The sequence below is a fragment of the Tripterygium wilfordii genome, chromosome 10, assembly GCF_013401445.1.
Source record: "Tripterygium wilfordii isolate XIE 37 chromosome 10, ASM1340144v1, whole genome shotgun sequence".
Lineage (NCBI taxonomy): Eukaryota > Viridiplantae > Streptophyta > Magnoliopsida > Celastrales > Celastraceae > Tripterygium > Tripterygium wilfordii.
Genome location: NC_052241.1, coordinates 2,447,228 through 2,463,994, shown reverse-complemented (window position 1 = coordinate 2,463,994; position 16,767 = coordinate 2,447,228). Strand labels below are relative to the sequence as shown.

Genomic DNA, 16,767 nt, shown 5'->3' with positions numbered 1-16,767 from the left:
GGGACATTTAAAGCTCAATATCCAGATTGTATTTTTGATCGATCGATCGGAGTTACTATTTACAGCACAACAAATTTCGCGAAAAAACTCCGAATTCAAGTGATCCGAACCAAAATGACCCCAACTTGTATGAGAAATGACATAGGAGTTTAGAGAGGTATAAAAGGGTATATTTTAGGGTTTTAGAGACATTCTCTCCCATTTGGGAAGAATCCTTGGAGGCTAGGGCTTTAGAGAACAAGAGGAGGTAGTTTTGGAGCTTGGAGAAGAAGATGATTTTAGGGGGTTTATTGATTTCTTTCTCTAATCTTTGTAACAATGACTGCTATTCTTGATTATATGATGTATTTTCACTCTTTGAGGAACTAATCCTCTTGCTAGGGTTCTAATGGAGCCCCACCTTGAATATTGAATGAACTTGTTTTGTGATTCTATATTCCTCTTTCTAGTTGATTGTCTGTGGTTGTTTTTAATGCTTTTGAGTGCTTGATCACCATCCGAATGATTTGCTGCCTAGGTTGAGACTGGAAAGAGATACCTACGGTTGCTTCTCACTATAGATGACATAGGTTGCATGAACAATAGGAATATAGAGGCATGACCTATGCAATCGCTAGACAAATATTAATGGGTCTTTGCCACTTTAATCTGAAAAGGTTAGGGATAAGGGCACTTTGTTGTAATCATACATGGAGCATCGAAGAGGATAGGGAAACTGATTGTCAATGATTGAATAAGAAATTAGGGATTAACGAATAAGAGAAGTCTATGGGATAGGAGGTGGTGACATTAGGTGCTCTAGTACCTTGTCTCCTTGATTTATTTATCAATTGCTTTTAAGTACGGATTTTAGTGTTAGATTACAATCAAATCCAATTTTCGATTCTCCATCTAGCATAACTTAGCTCTAATTGATATTAATTTGAATTGTCAATACATACTCATGGGAACGATACTCTACTCATACACTTTATTACTTGTGTGATTTGTGCATTTGTAAATATTTCACAATAGGTATCATATCCCAAGATTCTTCAAGTACCCACTCCCCATTTCTCTACCCTTTTAGCCTCTCTGCTGCTCTATATAAACCCACTCTCATTCATTCTCCTCTTCACCCCCCATGCTCAATACCATTTCTTAGCTTCTCTTCTTCCTAGCCAGCTTTCAAACAATCTGCTTCTTCCTATTCCTCTCTTTGTTTAATTACCAATGGCCACAGCTGAGGTAACTGAATTCTAATCAAGTTCTTCTGAGAGCTTCATTTGTTCATCGCCTTGTCTTTACATTTATATACTTAGATTCAAGTTCTTATAGTGTCATGCAGGCTTATACTTAGATTCAAGTTCTAATAGTTTACATTTATTATATACTTGATAATGATTTGGATGTGTAGGTTGTATCTGCACAGACTGCACTCCCAGAGGAGCAAACTGAAAAATCATTCAAAGCTGAAGATCAGACTCCCACAGAAGCAGTAGTCGATCTACCAGCAGCAGAACCAAAACCCGAGCCCGAAACCGAAGTTCCCAATGTAGAAGCAGAGGAGGTAGCTGAAGTACCTAAAGAAATTGAGGACCCAGTTTCTGAAATTACAGCCCAAGTAGAGAAAATAGAGGTTGCAACAGAGGAAAAGGTTGTCACTCATGAAGAGCCAGCTGCAGTAGTGGAGACAACAGAGAAATCAGTGGAGGAAACACCAGAGCCAACTGTTACTGAGACCAACAAAATCACCAGCTCTGCCGTCGCACAGGAGCCAGAAGCTGCCAGTGAGCCACCAAAGGAGGAAAGTGTGGAGGAGGAAGAGAAAGTTGAAGCAGAAGCAGAAGCTGCAGCCCCAGTTGAGAAAACTGAGTAATCAAGTTCAACAGAGTGAAGTGTGGTACTGTTTTTCTATGGAGTTGAAATAAAAAAAAAAAAAAAAACTGGTTTTAGTGGGCATTGGAACTTCTTGAATCTCAACGCTTTCTGCTGTGTGTTAGACTATTGTGGTTATTTGTTCCAAGTCTTCGAGTATTGTTAATTTTGTTATGATGCATGTATGGGTTATGTTGGTTTTGATTAATAATAAATGGTCTTAGTTTGTGTAATTTACAGGAAACAAGTTTCTCTCCATGTTTTGCTCCTTTGGGTGGAGAAAAATAATATAAACCAGTAATCAAATTCTAGATGAGAAGGAACTGAAAGAGTAGTCTTGATCCATAATCAGTGACTGATATAGAAAATAAATTGAGGGGGCTTGGTTAGTGAAGGTGTTAGTAATTTCCGGGTGAAAAGTGGGTGGGGATTTGGGGGGCAACGTTCAAGAAGTTTTTTTAAAGAGCTATTTATTGAAAATTGTCCGGAGTTAAAATTCTTCTATCATCGTATCTTGTATCTTTGTACGAGTGTTTATCAATCAATATTTATTATCTTGTATGTTCAATTAATAATTATAATTTCTATATCAACCATACATGTATAATTTCTCTCCTCCCCCTTCCTCTTCTCTGCCTCTTTTCTCCCCTCTTCCCTCTCTTCTTTTCCTCCCATGGGTTAGATCTACCCTTTCTTCACCTAGATCTGTTTTATTTTTGTTTCGACAGTGTCTGGTATAATTTAGTGTCGTCCAGCAATGTCTGGCGATGTCCGGTTTAGTGTTTGTGTTTTATTATTTTATTCTTGTTTTTTAGTCCTTAGGTTGTTTTCCACCTTTATGATGGTCCCCGAGTGCATACGGGCCTCAATTACTCAATTTATTGCGTAACTTAATACAATGAGATCTATGACCTTCTTTTCAAAAAAAAAAATTGTTTTCAATATCAACCATACCATCTTATATATATATACACACACACATAGTAACATATAGATAATTATATATATATATATATATATATATATATATATAAGTAGTGTATTTTTTTTAAAAAAAATTGGGGGCTTGAGCGGTTGAGCCCCTTTATAAAACATGCATCCGCCACCGTCCATAATATAATAAATTCAAATGCTGAGGATATTAGTGTTTTTTTGTCTCATCTATCTTAAATGTTTGGATGGATACACATGATACATGTAAAATTATGGGTCTCACATGATTCGTGTGAAATATTGTGCATCAATCGGGTGTGGGGGTCGGCTTTAGTAAAAACTACAGCAGACCCCGTTGTAGTACATTGAGGGGCAATTGTTTTTTTTTTTTAAAAAATCATACATGTATAGTATTTGATCTAACGAATCCAATGATATATTTTTTTTGTTCGAAACAAAAATCAAATTCATCTCGATCGAAACATCAAAAGTTTTTAATTTGTATCTGCTAGTCTAGAATTGATATGCATTTTTCATATTAAATTTGATTTTTGTTTCGAACAAAAAATATATCGTTGGATCCCTTATATCGAATGGCGAATATTACACATCTACAATTTTTCAAAAAAGAATAATTTTTTTATCCCAAAATGTTAAATCTCATCAATTTGAGATAATTGGGAAAAAAAAATGTTGAGAAATATAAAACTGTTAGATATAATAAATCCAAATCTAGTTTCCTTGACTAGCCAATGGAATCGATGATCAGGTGGGCTTGAAAGGTTTTGAGTTATAGGCTGGCGATAAAATGCAGGGCAAAGTTAACAGGCTACCTCAAGGGGAAAAAAGAAGAAGTTAGGTAGCCCATAATGTAGCTAAATGGGCCCTGTGGTATAATGGGCTGCTAGTACAAATTATTACAGAGCACAAGGACTCAAATTCATAATTGGGCCAGAAATTCGTCTTGACTAAGCCCAACTACTGAAGCGTCCTAACGCATGATCAGTGAATTGGTATCAACTACTCTAACGGTTAACTTCGCAAGGGCAAAGCCAAAAATGGCTTCTCAATTCACAAAATCAAAGGGTACCGAAAGGCAGAGATGAAGTATATGTGGCAGAAATGCACCAAGAGCTGCAAAGGGATCGACCCAGTTGGTCAAGTCTGCCGCTTACTCTCAATCTGTGGGACGTGCAGCATTTCATCGTTATCGTCAAACCCTCTTCCCAACCTCAGGTTCTCTCCTTTCCATTATTTATTATTCACCTCCTCTCTGGGTTCTGCCCTGTTTTTATCTTCATTCCTTATCTGTAAAATTATGGCTAGAGCCTAGAGTCATTTTTGGGAACTACTTCTAGGGTTCTCTTGCAAATGTATTCACTGTTTACTTTGGAAAATATGAGACAAATTTGTTCATAATGGCTGACCGCAAATGACCATAAAAAGCTCTCGAATGGTCACTCCCAAGTTAAATTGCAAGAACCAGGGGTAGAATCCTGGCAAAGTTTTTTTCAATTTTATTGAATTTTTTAAATATATTTGCAGTTGTTTTATGATAATGGGTCCTTTAGGTACTTAATGGGTTCTGATGAGAATTAGCTTTAAATTTTAGTCAGATTTGTTGGACTCATGCAGAACTAGAATCTTAAACTATTTTAGTTTTTCTTTGCAGGCCATTTGTTTTTTATTTTCAGCCAAAACATCCAGAAAATACACATATACAGCACTTGCAGTTATATTAATCCAGCCAAGCAATACCTGGTACGATTATGGCCTGTTGCTGTTTAAAAAACTAAACTTCTAGAATGACAACAACTATTTAACTATAGTAAACAGATACCAGTTGTTATTACCACTAACTTTCTAGAATATAACCCAGAACAAGCTGTGTTACAGGAAATATGGACAATTAAGCACTATGCTACAGTAGTTCTAAAATCATTGAGAGTTGTCAAAGATCGGTGCTTCTACATTTATCATATATTTGACAACTAAATTCCCTATGCGAAAATATTATTGACTGAATGATGCCTTTTCTTGACCTAGAAACTAATGAGATAAATCTTTTTCCTACTGTAGATCTCTTCCATAAACCTCTTTCGTTGACAGTACAATGGATGTAGTTGCTAGATAAAAAAACAGCTACTTGCATAGAAGGTTAAGATTTCATGAGATGTCAAAAACACCCATTTGGTTGAGTGGAGCTTTTCAGATCATAAAAGCATATGCCATCATATATTTCCTAGCTGAATGTCATCTTGTATACGAGGTCATGTGTAATTCCTTTCTAATTGGTATTTCACTATTTTGCAAATATCGCCTCTAACAACCGTGTTGTGTTGTAATTTAATGAGACCCTCTGTGAAATATTACATCATGATGATCGCCAATTTTGTCTAGATTAAAAAAGAGCTGATCTTGATAGGCAAAAGCAAGGTCAGCTGTTTTGTATCAGATAGATAATATGAAAGAAATCTAATATATTAAACTCTGTTTTACAGGTATAATTTTGCTGGGTCAGTGTCAACAATGCCGTCCATGGTCCATCTAAACAAATGGCATCAGGTTCTTTGTATCAGTAGAGAAAGCTTATAAATGTTCAGTATAAGTATCTAATGACGGCTTCAAGACAACTCTATTTCGTTGTTGTTTCCGTCTCTTTCGCAATAGATATCTTCCTTTCTTATTCTAAGGTTCTCTATGTTTATCTGCAACATTTCCATCCAACTCTTCTACAAGCCTTCTTTCTTCCTATGATCTTCTGAATCTTGTCTGAAGTCCAACACTGGGTCTATGAATAACGGTGAAGATAAGAAGCAGAGCTCAATAAGCATGATCCTTAGTCTTCCCCGTGAAATCATTCTAGACATCCTGTCAAGACTGCCCATAGCATCTTTAGTCCCAATCAAGTTCTTATGCCGAGCCGGGCGAACTTTTTCTCAAGATCCTGATCTTGTTCGCATGCATTATTCCCGCATAATTCATAGTGATCCATCCCTTGTCTTACACTCAGATTGTCCGGTCCGAAACCAGATTTACTGTTTAGATTCTTCTTTTTCTGATGAAGATAACGGGGTGGTGAAGAAAATTGATGTGCCTTCAACCCTGCCCGCGTTTGATTTAGTAGCCTCGTGTAATGGCTTGCTATGCTTGTGTGATTCATTGCACCGTAGTACTCTCTATGTCATCAATCCCTTCACTAAGGACTGCATAGAGCTGCCACGGTCAACACTCTGTTCAGAAAAGTCAATGTTCGATGACAAGGTAGTGTTTGGTTTTGGTTACAATCCAAAATCGAAAGAGTACAAAGTGATCAAGATAGCAAATCATGGAGGTCAATACATGTGCCGAGTTGGATTCATTCCCACAAATGCAGAGATTGAAGTTCTCACCATTGGCAGCTCAACATGGAGAGTTGTACAAAATCTACGTTGCAATTTCATTAAATTGTCATCGCCTGCCTTAATCAATGGAAGACTTCATTGGATCACTTGGCAACATGGAGCAGCTCGCAAGTTTCTCGCATTTGATATAGTGAGCGAGCAATTGCATGAGATACCAAAACCAGATTGTGATAGCTTTGAAAAGTATAATTCCCATTTGGTAGTTCTGAGAGGTTGCCTTGCAGCAGCTAGTGAGCAGGGTAAAGGTGGGAATATTATTGAAATTTGGGTTATGAGACAATACAATGTGAAGGAATCATGGATTAAGGAATTCAGCATTGGCGCTTACATTCCAAAGGCATTGGAATCAGCAGATGATTTATCCGTCAGAACTTCGAGCTTTTTTTTGAGCAAGAATCAGGTCCGGGTTCTATGCAATTTGAAAAATGAGGAGATTTTGTTGTTGTACAAATGCAGAGCCCTCGTTTCTTATGACCCAAAAAGTGGAGAATTCAAGGATCTTATGTATCAAGGAATGCCTAATTGGTTCAAAGCAGTTGTTCATGTTGGCAGCCTTAACTGGATTGACCACCCTGTTGATGTGTGAAGTTGTTCTAGATTAGTATAATGTGCAATGCATGCTTCAGTTCCTGAGTTACAGTCTTATACTTGTTGTTTCTTTTGTGTTCCCTTTCTGATCTTGTAATTGTTCCAAAATATTTATTTAACATCCACTGTGTTACAAGACTAATTGTTCTCTTCTTCTTGTTGTCATATGACCTATTTTTGTTCAATCTACAAGTATGAATAAGCGGGAGATTTAGAATAGAGATTCTGATAAAGTTGTTGAATAGAAAATCTGTCAATTGTCGAGAAGTAGCGTTTGAGTACGTAAAATAGAGAACAGGTTAAAGAGATTTTTATGTAAAGAGAGTTTTATGTCTAAGATGAGAAGAACGAAAAAGCAAGCATATTGAGAATATGGTACACTCTAATGTGAATGCTCTAAGATGAGAAGAATGAAAAGGCAGGCAGGCATGTTCTGATGTACTGAAAAGATGTACAGTTTCTCTAATACAGCTTTGTGGCTACTGCACCAAAAACAAGAGAGAGAGAGCATGACAAAAGCACTAAAGCACACTAGTACCCAACAAAAAAGAAAGACGGAGAATGCATGTGCAAAACCAAAAATTTCAAACTTCAAAGCCTATGTGTTGAGAGTAGGTGAGGCAGTCATACAAACTACAGCACTGCCTCTGGCTCTGGCTCGCACATTTTGCCCTACAAGAGATGGTGGACGGCTAGTTGTGAAAAGATGTGCTCAACACAATATGTCAAGGACTAGAGAAGTTGTGTTTACCTTTGTTCAAAATGTTGAATCATATCATGTTAGGAAAGTAAGCAAAGCATTGTTATTGGCAAAAGCTGAAAAGGTTATTGGTGCTTGATTAACCACTTGTGATAGCCTAGTTGATTATCTCTTCGAATTTATGATTGTGTCTAAGGTTGAGAGTTCAAATCAATCAATTGGGGTATTTTCTTGTGGAATCCTAATTTCATGGGATTGTCCCACTTCTGAGCCCCACCCACATGAGATTTTGTCTCACTTTTATCTATCGCCAACAGGGTCCGAGTCGTTCTGACGGTTCAATGTTTACTCCCACTCAGCTATCTGAAGGATTGGGCTTGGTAGTTTTTCGATTACCAAAAAAAATCTTGGCGCTTGATTGGAAAAGGAATTGCATATAGAAGAGCATGAAAGCATCATGATTCATGCATGACATCAAAAATCATTTAAAGTAAAAGAAAAAGAAAAGTAACAAAGAAAAGAAAGTAGAATAGAATTCTTAGATATGGTTTTTGGCCTCTTGCCAATATTGCCATCGTTGGTGACTGACTTTAACACAACTTTCTCACCCCAAACGTTTGTTTAGTTGAAAAGCAGGGCCTTTTAGTTTTTTCTTTTCTTCTTTTTTATGATTTGTTTTCTTTCGTTTGGGTGGTGCTGTTTGAGTTGGTGGATTCCCAATACTTTCGCATTAGACTTGTTAATTCCAATCTTGTTTGTGCCTCTTCTTTTGGTTATTATTTCAATCTCTTTTGTTGTTAGGTGGAGATCATACCCTAAGATGGGGAAAAGCTGCCAAACTCTCTCTTGTTTGATCCTATCCATTCATTTGTCTCTCAACATGTCAACAGTTCATTAGGTTATTTGACAAAATAATTGTGTACTGATTTTTGATTATATAAACTAATAAGGGCAATTGATTGGATTAGAATTGTCAAAGTTTACTATTTTGTTTTAGCAAATGGTGCAAATGGACGTGCTAAAGGGAAAAAAAAAACTGGCTACTCATGGATTACACAAAATGTATTCCAAAACTACATAGTCAAGTCATGTTTATCAACAAGAGCAAACCCTAAAGCCAGCTTTGTGAGAGAAACAGGACAACAAATGGAGAACCCACCACCTTATTTTGTGGCCGCCTGAATTTTGTAGCAGAAAGTGATACCTATGGATCTATGGACATCACTTTTTATCAGTTGGCTTATACCAAATCCAAAGTCTTTAAAGGAGGCCATGTTATCTGGTCAAACTTCAAAGCATAATAATATCCCAATATATTAGTATCTTTTTGCTAATGGCTATAACTATACAAGTAATGACCAAGAAGCATGACAATTTGTATGTCAAATTGTCAATACTTAATAGCCGGCTGTTGCTATTCTCAACTCTTTCAAATGTGAAACCAAAACAAAGCATCATGCCATTCAGAAAACAATCAAGAAGAGAATATTATCAGTAATTTCTATGCTCAAACAAGACAGCATGCAAAAGATGCTCAAACTGCATTGGAATTTAATATACAAGGTGCAGTTTTCATGAATATCATCAAGTGCAATGAAGTCTAAATTTGTATATGGTTATATCATTTGGAGTTCACAATGGTTAAGACAATGAATTTGTATTGCAATTGTGTACATATATAATACAACAGATAATGATTATACCTCAGATACAATAAAAAGGTTGAGATAAACAACATTCATGAACAAGACTTCCTCAGTGGGTGGTGTTGGGACAGGTAGGATGTACACAGACATCTTGAGTTCCGGCACCATAGCAGGAACCTTGTGAAGTGGGTGTGACCTTTGATGTGAAGCATACCTGTAGTATAGTTGATTCATTGCAAGCCCTCCAGAGTTCCGGCACCATGGCAGGAAGCCTTGTGAAGTTGATGTGACCTTTGAAGTGAAGCATACCTTTAGTATAGTCGATTCATTGCAAGCCCTCCGAGTCCCAGCACCTTAGAAGGAGCCTTGCGAAACATCTTACAATGTGACCTTTGATGCAAAAACATGCCTGTAACATCTTACAATGTGATCAAGACACTCCAGAATTCAGACAGAACTCCATTGAAGTTTTGAGTAAACTCACATGAAATAGAGGGGGCTTATATGTAACTGGGGGTGTCAATCCAATTGAGGCTCCCCACATGAACGACTGTTTGAAACCAATTAGGTGTTCCTTGAAGCACAAGATCCCTGAACTTCCCTTGCTTTGGGTCATAACAAGCAAGGACTCTATTTTTGTACTCCAACAGAATCTCACCATTTTTCAATTGACACAAAACTCTCACTACTCTTCCATTGGAGCCATTCTTCCAGTTCTTGAAAGGCTGCTCCACATGTTGTTTCAGTCCCTTTGGCATGTAAGACCCAATATTGAATTCTTTAACCCATGACTCCTTCACATTATACTCTTTCATGACCCAGATCTCCAATCTTCCATAATTGCAATAAACAGCAGCAGAAAGGCACCCTCTTAGTACTGCCAGATGATAATTACACCTACTTAGTCCACCACAATCTGGTTTTTCAACCTCCAAGAATCTCTCATCGGCTAAGTCAAATGAGATGATTCTGCGAGCTGGGTTGAATCTGCGCGGACGACTAGCCCAATGAAGTCTTCCATTAACCAAAGCCTCCGAGTGCCTGCGGACAAGCTGGTGTGGTACTTTGCCTAAACTTCTCCAACTGGAGCTGCCTAGTGTTAGAATTTGAACCTCTGATTGTGTATAAATCATTCTACGCGAAAGCTTATAGCTACTACTATGACCATTCCTATAATAAACTATCTTGACTACCTTGTATTCCTTGGTCCTCTCACTAAACCCAAATCCAAAAACAACTTCTTGATCAGGGTATTGAATAGATTTGGGCAATTCTACATAACTGGTTGTGAAAGGATTGAATAAATAAAGTGCTTCATTGAACAAAGAATCAGATAAGCACAACAAGCCATTACATGAACCTACCACATCAAATTCAGGCATCTTTGCTTGAAAAGGCGTATGCAATCTCTTCACCTTGTCTTTCTTGTCGTCCTCAGCAGAGAAATCCAGAAAGTGAAGTTGATTCCGGATTGGGAAATCGCAGTGAAGGATGAGACAAGGATCGTTCTCGGATGTGAAGGAGAGATGGAGATTAGGAAATTGAGGGTTTTTTGCTAGGATTCTCCAACCTCTGCAAACAAGCTTGAATTGAACCAAAGACGTGATGGGTAATCTTAAAAGTATGTCAATTACGATGTCAGTAGGCAACCGCTCCATACCCGTCGTTTGTGATTCTTGTGAATCATCTTCAAGCTTGGTCCTTCTCTTCTTCCCCGGCCTCTCACTATCAGAGTACATTGAAGAGCACCCAGATCAATCAACGAAGTGGGTTGTTGGGAGATTTCTTGAAACAAGCTCTTGCAGATAACAATGGTGGACTTTGATAAGATTACACAGTTTTTAATGAAAAAAAGACGGAAACCACAAGGAAGTTGTGTCGTGGTATGGGATCCACCATTGAAAAATAGAGTTGGGTTCTTCTTTAATACAGAGAAAGTTAATGTAGACGCCCAAAATCAATCTGCACCGTCCAACCCTAAGAACAATGACCTAACCTAATGCCAGAGAAAATACAAGATCTATGAATCAAATAATCAATACCAGTCCATGTCACTGATGTTCAGTACACAACTATTGATGATGACCCGGCAACATATTATTAGTCTAAAAATAAATTACAACAAAATTGACAATTAATTTAACATATCAGCCAAAAAAAAAAGTTCTTTCAACTTGCCCTAATGCGTGTTACAAGTATATAACAAGATGCTAGGAATAATTCTGCTGAAAAAAAAAAAAACATTGCCAAGAAATGTCCAAAAAAAAATGTAAAGAAGGTTCAAGACCCCAGATTTGCATTGTTTGGAGACCAAACACTTAAAAAAACCAACAACAAATGAATGACCTTAGAAAATGGGACTGCTTCAAGTCTCACCCCAATCTCATGTCACTCCCTTCATAACTGTTCGTTTTAATACAGCTTATAGAGGTGTTAATACATTAATATTCTTTGAAGGAAAAAAAAGAGGAGTGGGATCCCATTCAATTTTTTTGGGGTGAGATTTGGGAAATTGTCTTAAAAAATTAATAGGGTACCGTCAAGAGTCAATTAGACAACCAAACCAAAATTAAAATTAATATAAACTGTGACACTAATACGATTATGAATTTGATTACGTCCAAAACTGCCTTCAGTAGTAGGAATACGTAGTTGAACACGTGAACTAAAAAAGGGTTCAAGGGTGTGCTAAAGGGAACCCCTCCAACTCAAGTCAGTAAACTATCAACTGGGGAGTGCTCGGTGCTCTCTCTCTGGTAACAAATAAAGTGCATGGTTCATAATCATTTACCTGGAGGTCTCCTTTTTATGAGTTGAGAGTCCTAACTTTGGTAAAAATGAATCTCTTCTCATTCAAATCAGCTGGATTCATAGAAAGATGAATCATACCATGATTCCCTTCCTAAATGGAGTTAACCTTCTTCAAAACTCTAAATTTCAAAGGATCTCCGAGGATAATGCTCGATCAGTACCGATGGGCATCTGCGGCTTGTCAAGACGTTCTCTTCTCAATTGTAACGTCTTACATGGGCCCTTCGGATGCCTTCTACTAGGTTGTAGTCTTCGGCTCTACCTTGGTCGACGGCCGAAGAAATTTTTCAGTTGACATGTTTTCTTAGTATTTACTGCCACGTATCAAGATCTTAGTGGAGGGTATTTTCGGTATCATCCTAATTGATGTAGAAGCTACCACGTTGCTTCTAGAGTATTGATTTGCAAGTTCATTTGAATACACTGTCCATTTTGTATAAAACAAATGACAATAAAAAGGTGACTTAGGCTCACCATGCTTTCAAAGCACAGAAACTTGAAAGCGATTCAGTAAAGTAAGGTATATGATATATCAGAGATACATGCCAAACTTCTTGTGTAGCCGAGTACTTTCTATTGACCACACATGTATCTGGAGCTTTTCTATTGACCACACATGTATTTGGAGCTTAGTGTGCATATGAAGCAACATCAGGTAAGGTAGGTATCTATTTCTATGTAACTTAAAGCTTATTAGCCTGTCATTGTGCTGTGCATTTTCAGGAAGCCACCCCACTTGAGGTTTCTGGGAGATCCCATTGCCCAGCATCTTTTAGAAAATGTATTAGGAGAGAGGTGCCTCAAATGGTGTATATGATAGTGTTCTTGCTCGGAGGATTAAGTCGAAAACAAAAGATTAAGGCATGGTAAAATACACTAGATACACCAATGTCCCCTGCAATATAACAATTCTAATGCTGGGATACCTTTGAGAATCAATGATTAAGATGCAGATGCAGATGTCTTTTAGAAAGAGAGCCTTCAAAAACATTAGGACTAGGTCAGAACCCGCGAAGCACCACACAATTTGAAGAAAAGAACTGAGATTATTCATGCAAGAAACAGGGGACAGGCTTAGCATTGTATTTCCTAATGTCTCTTTAACTTCATAAAAAAATTTAATCTACAACGCAAATTTTATGAGATAAGGAAATCCAAATGTTTCGGAACTTTTCCTCTAATCAATTCTGGAGGAGATCAAGATCAGAGGAAGGCGAATAGAATACAGAAATTGAAGATGAATTCAGACTCTATCAAATTATCAAATCACAAAACTTAACACAAGGCCTTACAGGTTCAAATTTGCTACAATGAAGTGTCTATTGAGCAGCAAATTCACAATTATACACAAATTCTGTGTTTACTGCAGCTGATATAGAGCCATTAAGTAACATATAAAGTTCATACAAACAGAAAATTCAACGAGCGACAAACTCACAGGAATGAAGTAGCAGTAGCACCCAATTTGCATTTGCAACTTGTTTCACCAGTCAATGAGTGTCATTCCAGTCCAGACGACCTACGAGAACTGTCTGAAACCAATTTGGCAAGCCTTGATGAGGAAGATCCTTGAAAGTTCCACGTATTGGATCATAAGAAACAAGAGCCCTGCATTTATATGCCAGCAAGATCTCTCCATTCATCAACAGACATAAAACCCTAACAAGTGGACTATTCGTATATAACTTTTTTAGTGTGAAAGATATATCCACATCTTGTTCAAATCCTCTTGGCACATAAGTTGCATCAATGTTGAAATCCTTCATCCATGACTCCTTCACATCATATTCCTTCATCACCCAAATCTCCAATTTCCCATCTAAGCACCAAACAGCCGCAGAAAGATAATCCCCAAGAACCACCAAGGTGAAACCACATCGATCCAGGCTACCACATTCTGGTGTCGGTACAATTTGGAACTGCTCCTCTGCTAGGTCAAAGGATATGATCCTCATACCATGGCTGTCTCGGTGAGGCCGAGTGACCCAATGTAGCCTTTCCTTAAACAAGACCTGACATGGAGGCTGAATGAGATTATAAGGCAACTGCCCTAAACTTCTCCAGGACTTATTACAACCCAAAGTCAAAATTTGAACTTCTGATTGCTGTCTGGATAATCTATGGCGAGCGAAGATGCCATGATGAAATCTGCTATAGTAGACTATCTTAACAACCTTGAACTCCTCTGTCTTTGGGTGGAAACCAAACCCTAGTACCACATCTTGATTTGGAAACCGTTCAGATCCCGGTAGCTCTTTGTGGGAATTGGCACGAGGATTGTAAAGATAGAGTGAATTCTTGTAGAACGAATCACAAAAGCACAAAAACCCATTAATGGAACCTACCACATCAAATTCGGGCATCATGGGTAAATCAATTCTCTTTACAATCTCAGTGTTCTCATTATCGGCAGAGAATTCTACTGTAAGAAGTTGATTCCGGACAGGATGGTCGGAGTGAAGGACGACAACGGTGTTGTCTTCTGCCGTACAAGAGAAATGCATACGAAGAAGAAGTGGGTGTCGTACCAAATTTCTCCATGATCGGCATACAAGCTTGGCTTGCAGGATCGATGCTATAGGAAGTTTTGATAGTATGTCAAGTGCTAGCTCACGCGGAAGACCGTCCATGATGATTGTGGCTTCTCCATACAAAAATCTAAAGAACGGAAATAATCAATCTGTAAACCCTATTCCAATGGGCTTACAGAGAAGTGGGATTATCTAAAACGATTGAATTAGAACCTCAATTGAGCTTTAGAACTGGAATCTGGAGAACACAATCAATCTTTGGTCAATAACTTGTCACAAAAAACTAGAAAAGAAACAACTGAGAAAAGGCGCACATCTTTACTGTTCTGATCAAACAAATCTTGTCGCCGTCGATTCTTCCGCTCCACCGCAAATCCTCAGTGAACCCATGTAGTCAAAACACCTTCCCATGAAAACCCAATTCTTAATTTTCAAAAGAAATGGTGTAAATGTAATGACAGATACAGTGATGCAGCAGCCATGTAATAGTGTCCTGCACCACAAGTAGCTATATAATAGTGTTGTGCTTCTGTACGCCAAGTAGTTTAAAGCAATCAATGGTTGTTTTCTTGTGGAAAGAATAATGTACCAGGCTTTGTGTTTTATTGATGTGATTATATGAGGGATATGTTTTGATGTGATTGGATCAATCATGGAAGCACTACATATTTATAAAATAATTATTCATAAACTTATATAAACATGTGATATATCTATGTGATTTATTTAATAAAATTTGTTTTTTTTTAATGTATGTGATGATATTTCTATCTGATTTGTTGTCATTTAAATTATGTAAATTGAAAAAATTATGAACATACATCATTTTGGATCATTAAAGATGGGGTTGGATATTAATTTTTATGTAAAAATATGAATGTATATTATGAGACTCAGTACGTCTTCTCTCTCCTTTAACCCACGTTGTAGTTTTTAATTTTTAATTTGTTCATTGATTGTGCTTTAGCGTTGAATTTGGCAAACAGGCTGTTCATGGGAAAAATAAAAATAAATAGGAGAAGAAGAGAAAGTGTATTCATCAGCCATCATCAAACTGTCAACACACACGTGGCGTGCATGGTGCAAAACCCACGGGATAGGGGGGGCTGCATCGCGTAACTCCACAAGATCTGATAAAGATCAAAATGACAACGATTTCAAGCTTAAAAATATATGTTTGTTTTATAATCAGTTTTGATGCTTATATACAGGAGGGTGGAGTCAGGAAGTGACAGTGGGGGCGGCTGTTGCTGCCTCTCAAATTTTTTTTTAGGGTTATTTTATAATAATATAATTTGTTGAAATGATATTATCAAGATTAAATTACGTAATCGAATGAGTGATAACTTAGTTGAGTGATAACTTGGTTGTCTTTTTTGAGAGAAATTTTTTATGGAATAATATCCATTGCTTTGCTCACCAATTGCAACTAACTTTAGTAGCAGTGTCAAGGAAGTATGATCATATTTCTTCACTATTTAATTTCATTGTTAGGGTGTTTAATGTCGTTGGATCATCATGTAAACAACGAGATGTGATTAGGGAAAATAAGTTGAGAGAATTACCAAGGCACTCAAGATTGGAGAGATTTCAAGTGGACAAGGTTTAAATCAATAAACTAGCCTCAAACGTTCTGGTGATACACGTTGGAGCTTCAGTTTGTGTAATATGTTTGGTGTAGTGATTGATGTCCTTGAAATCATTGGAAATGACGCTTTAAATGCAAGTTATCGGACAGAAGCACAAGATATAGTAGAGAGATTTTTATCATTTGAATTTATTTTCAACCTCTTTTTGATGAGAAAAATATTAGCAATCACAAATGAGTTATCACAAGCACTATAAAGAAAAGATCAAGATATTGTGAATGCAATGAATTTGGTGAAAATATCAAAGTATCAGTTTTAAGTTTTGAGAGAGAGTGGGTGAAATTCTTTACTTGAAGATGTGTCTTGTTTTTGTAAAAAAACATGGAGTTGATGTTTCTGATATGGATGTTGTGTATGTAACTTGAGGGTGAAGAAGACATAATGAAGAAGAAATGAAAAACCTACGTCATTATCAGGTTGAGACTTTCTACACTATTCTGGACATGCAACTATGAGAATTGAATGCTCGATTTTATGATTCTAATACTGAATTGCTCCTATGTGTGGCTTGCTTGAATCTGTCTAATTCATTCTCTCATTTTGATAAGGAAAGACTACTTCGACTAGTTGAATATTATCCGAAAGATTTTTCCGAATTTGACAAGTGGAAGTTTAGTGATCAACTAGATATTTATATTGTTGAAATGC

At 37.2% G+C, this 16,767-nt stretch overlaps 5 protein-coding genes across 6 annotated transcripts; 3 read left to right on the top strand and 2 right to left on the bottom strand.

Moving 5' to 3' along the window:
* The first annotated feature begins 1,066 nt into the window (after positions 1 to 1,066).
* LOC120007051 (cytochrome c1-like) lies at positions 1,067 to 2,090 on the top strand. The gene is made up of 2 exons (XM_038857216.1): positions 1,067 to 1,227; positions 1,397 to 2,090. Exons 1-2 carry the CDS (start codon positions 1,213 to 1,215, stop codon positions 1,856 to 1,858), a joined length of 477 nt encoding a protein of 158 aa, XP_038713144.1. The 5' UTR covers positions 1,067 to 1,212; the 3' UTR covers positions 1,859 to 2,090.
* A 1,720-nt stretch (positions 2,091 to 3,810) lies between these two features.
* On the top strand, positions 3,811 to 6,992 carry LOC120007108 (F-box protein At3g07870-like). 2 transcript variants are annotated; one of them, XM_038857290.1, is made up of 3 exons: positions 3,811 to 4,026; positions 4,463 to 4,551; positions 5,292 to 6,992. In XM_038857290.1, the coding sequence occupies exon 3, from the start codon at positions 5,584 to 5,586 to the stop codon at positions 6,778 to 6,780; it is 1,197 nt and encodes a 398-aa protein (XP_038713218.1). In that variant the 5' UTR covers positions 3,811 to 4,026; positions 4,463 to 4,551; positions 5,292 to 5,583; the 3' UTR covers positions 6,781 to 6,992. The 2 variants fall into 2 exon arrangements, with proteins under 2 accessions (XP_038713218.1, XP_038713217.1); XM_038857289.1 differs by lacking the exon at positions 4,463 to 4,551.
* A 216-nt stretch (positions 6,993 to 7,208) lies between these two features.
* On the top strand, positions 7,209 to 8,458 carry LOC120006812. Its single transcript, XM_038856901.1, has 2 exons — positions 7,209 to 7,523; positions 8,284 to 8,458. Exons 1-2 carry the CDS (start codon positions 7,232 to 7,234, stop codon positions 8,334 to 8,336), a joined length of 345 nt encoding a protein of 114 aa, XP_038712829.1. The 5' UTR covers positions 7,209 to 7,231; the 3' UTR covers positions 8,337 to 8,458.
* Positions 8,459 to 9,071: 613 nt separating this feature from the next.
* Positions 9,072 to 11,082, bottom strand: LOC120007691 (F-box protein At3g07870-like). The gene is made up of 2 exons (XM_038858084.1): positions 9,613 to 11,082; positions 9,072 to 9,537 (listed from the first exon to the last, which is right to left on the bottom strand). The coding sequence occupies exon 1, from the start codon at positions 10,865 to 10,867 to the stop codon at positions 9,629 to 9,631; it is 1,239 nt and encodes a 412-aa protein (XP_038714012.1). The 5' UTR covers positions 10,868 to 11,082; the 3' UTR covers positions 9,072 to 9,537; positions 9,613 to 9,628.
* A 1,270-nt stretch (positions 11,083 to 12,352) lies between these two features.
* On the bottom strand, positions 12,353 to 15,029 carry LOC120007742 (F-box protein At3g07870-like). The gene is made up of 2 exons (XM_038858155.1): positions 14,785 to 15,029; positions 12,353 to 14,708 (listed from the first exon to the last, which is right to left on the bottom strand). The coding sequence occupies exon 2, from the start codon at positions 14,567 to 14,569 to the stop codon at positions 13,430 to 13,432; it is 1,140 nt and encodes a 379-aa protein (XP_038714083.1). The 5' UTR covers positions 14,570 to 14,708; positions 14,785 to 15,029; the 3' UTR covers positions 12,353 to 13,429.
* Positions 15,030 to 16,767: the final 1,738 nt, after the last annotated feature.

Coding starts and splice junctions, on each gene's coding strand:
- LOC120007108 (XM_038857289.1), top strand. CDS start 5,584: ATGAATAACGGTGAAGATAAGAAGCAGAGCTCAATAAGCATGATCCTT.
- LOC120006812 (XM_038856901.1), top strand. CDS start 7,232: ATGTACAGTTTCTCTAATACAGCTTTGTGGCTACTGCACCAAAAACAA. Junction 7,524..8,283: donor TATGTCAAGGACTAGAGAAG/TTGTGTTTACCT, acceptor TTTTGTTGTTAG/GTGGAGATCATACCCTAAGA.
- LOC120007691 (XM_038858084.1), bottom strand. CDS start 10,867: ATGTACTCTGATAGTGAGAGGCCGGGGAAGAAGAGAAGGACCAAGCTT.
- LOC120007742 (XM_038858155.1), bottom strand. CDS start 14,569: ATGGACGGTCTTCCGCGTGAGCTAGCACTTGACATACTATCAAAACTT.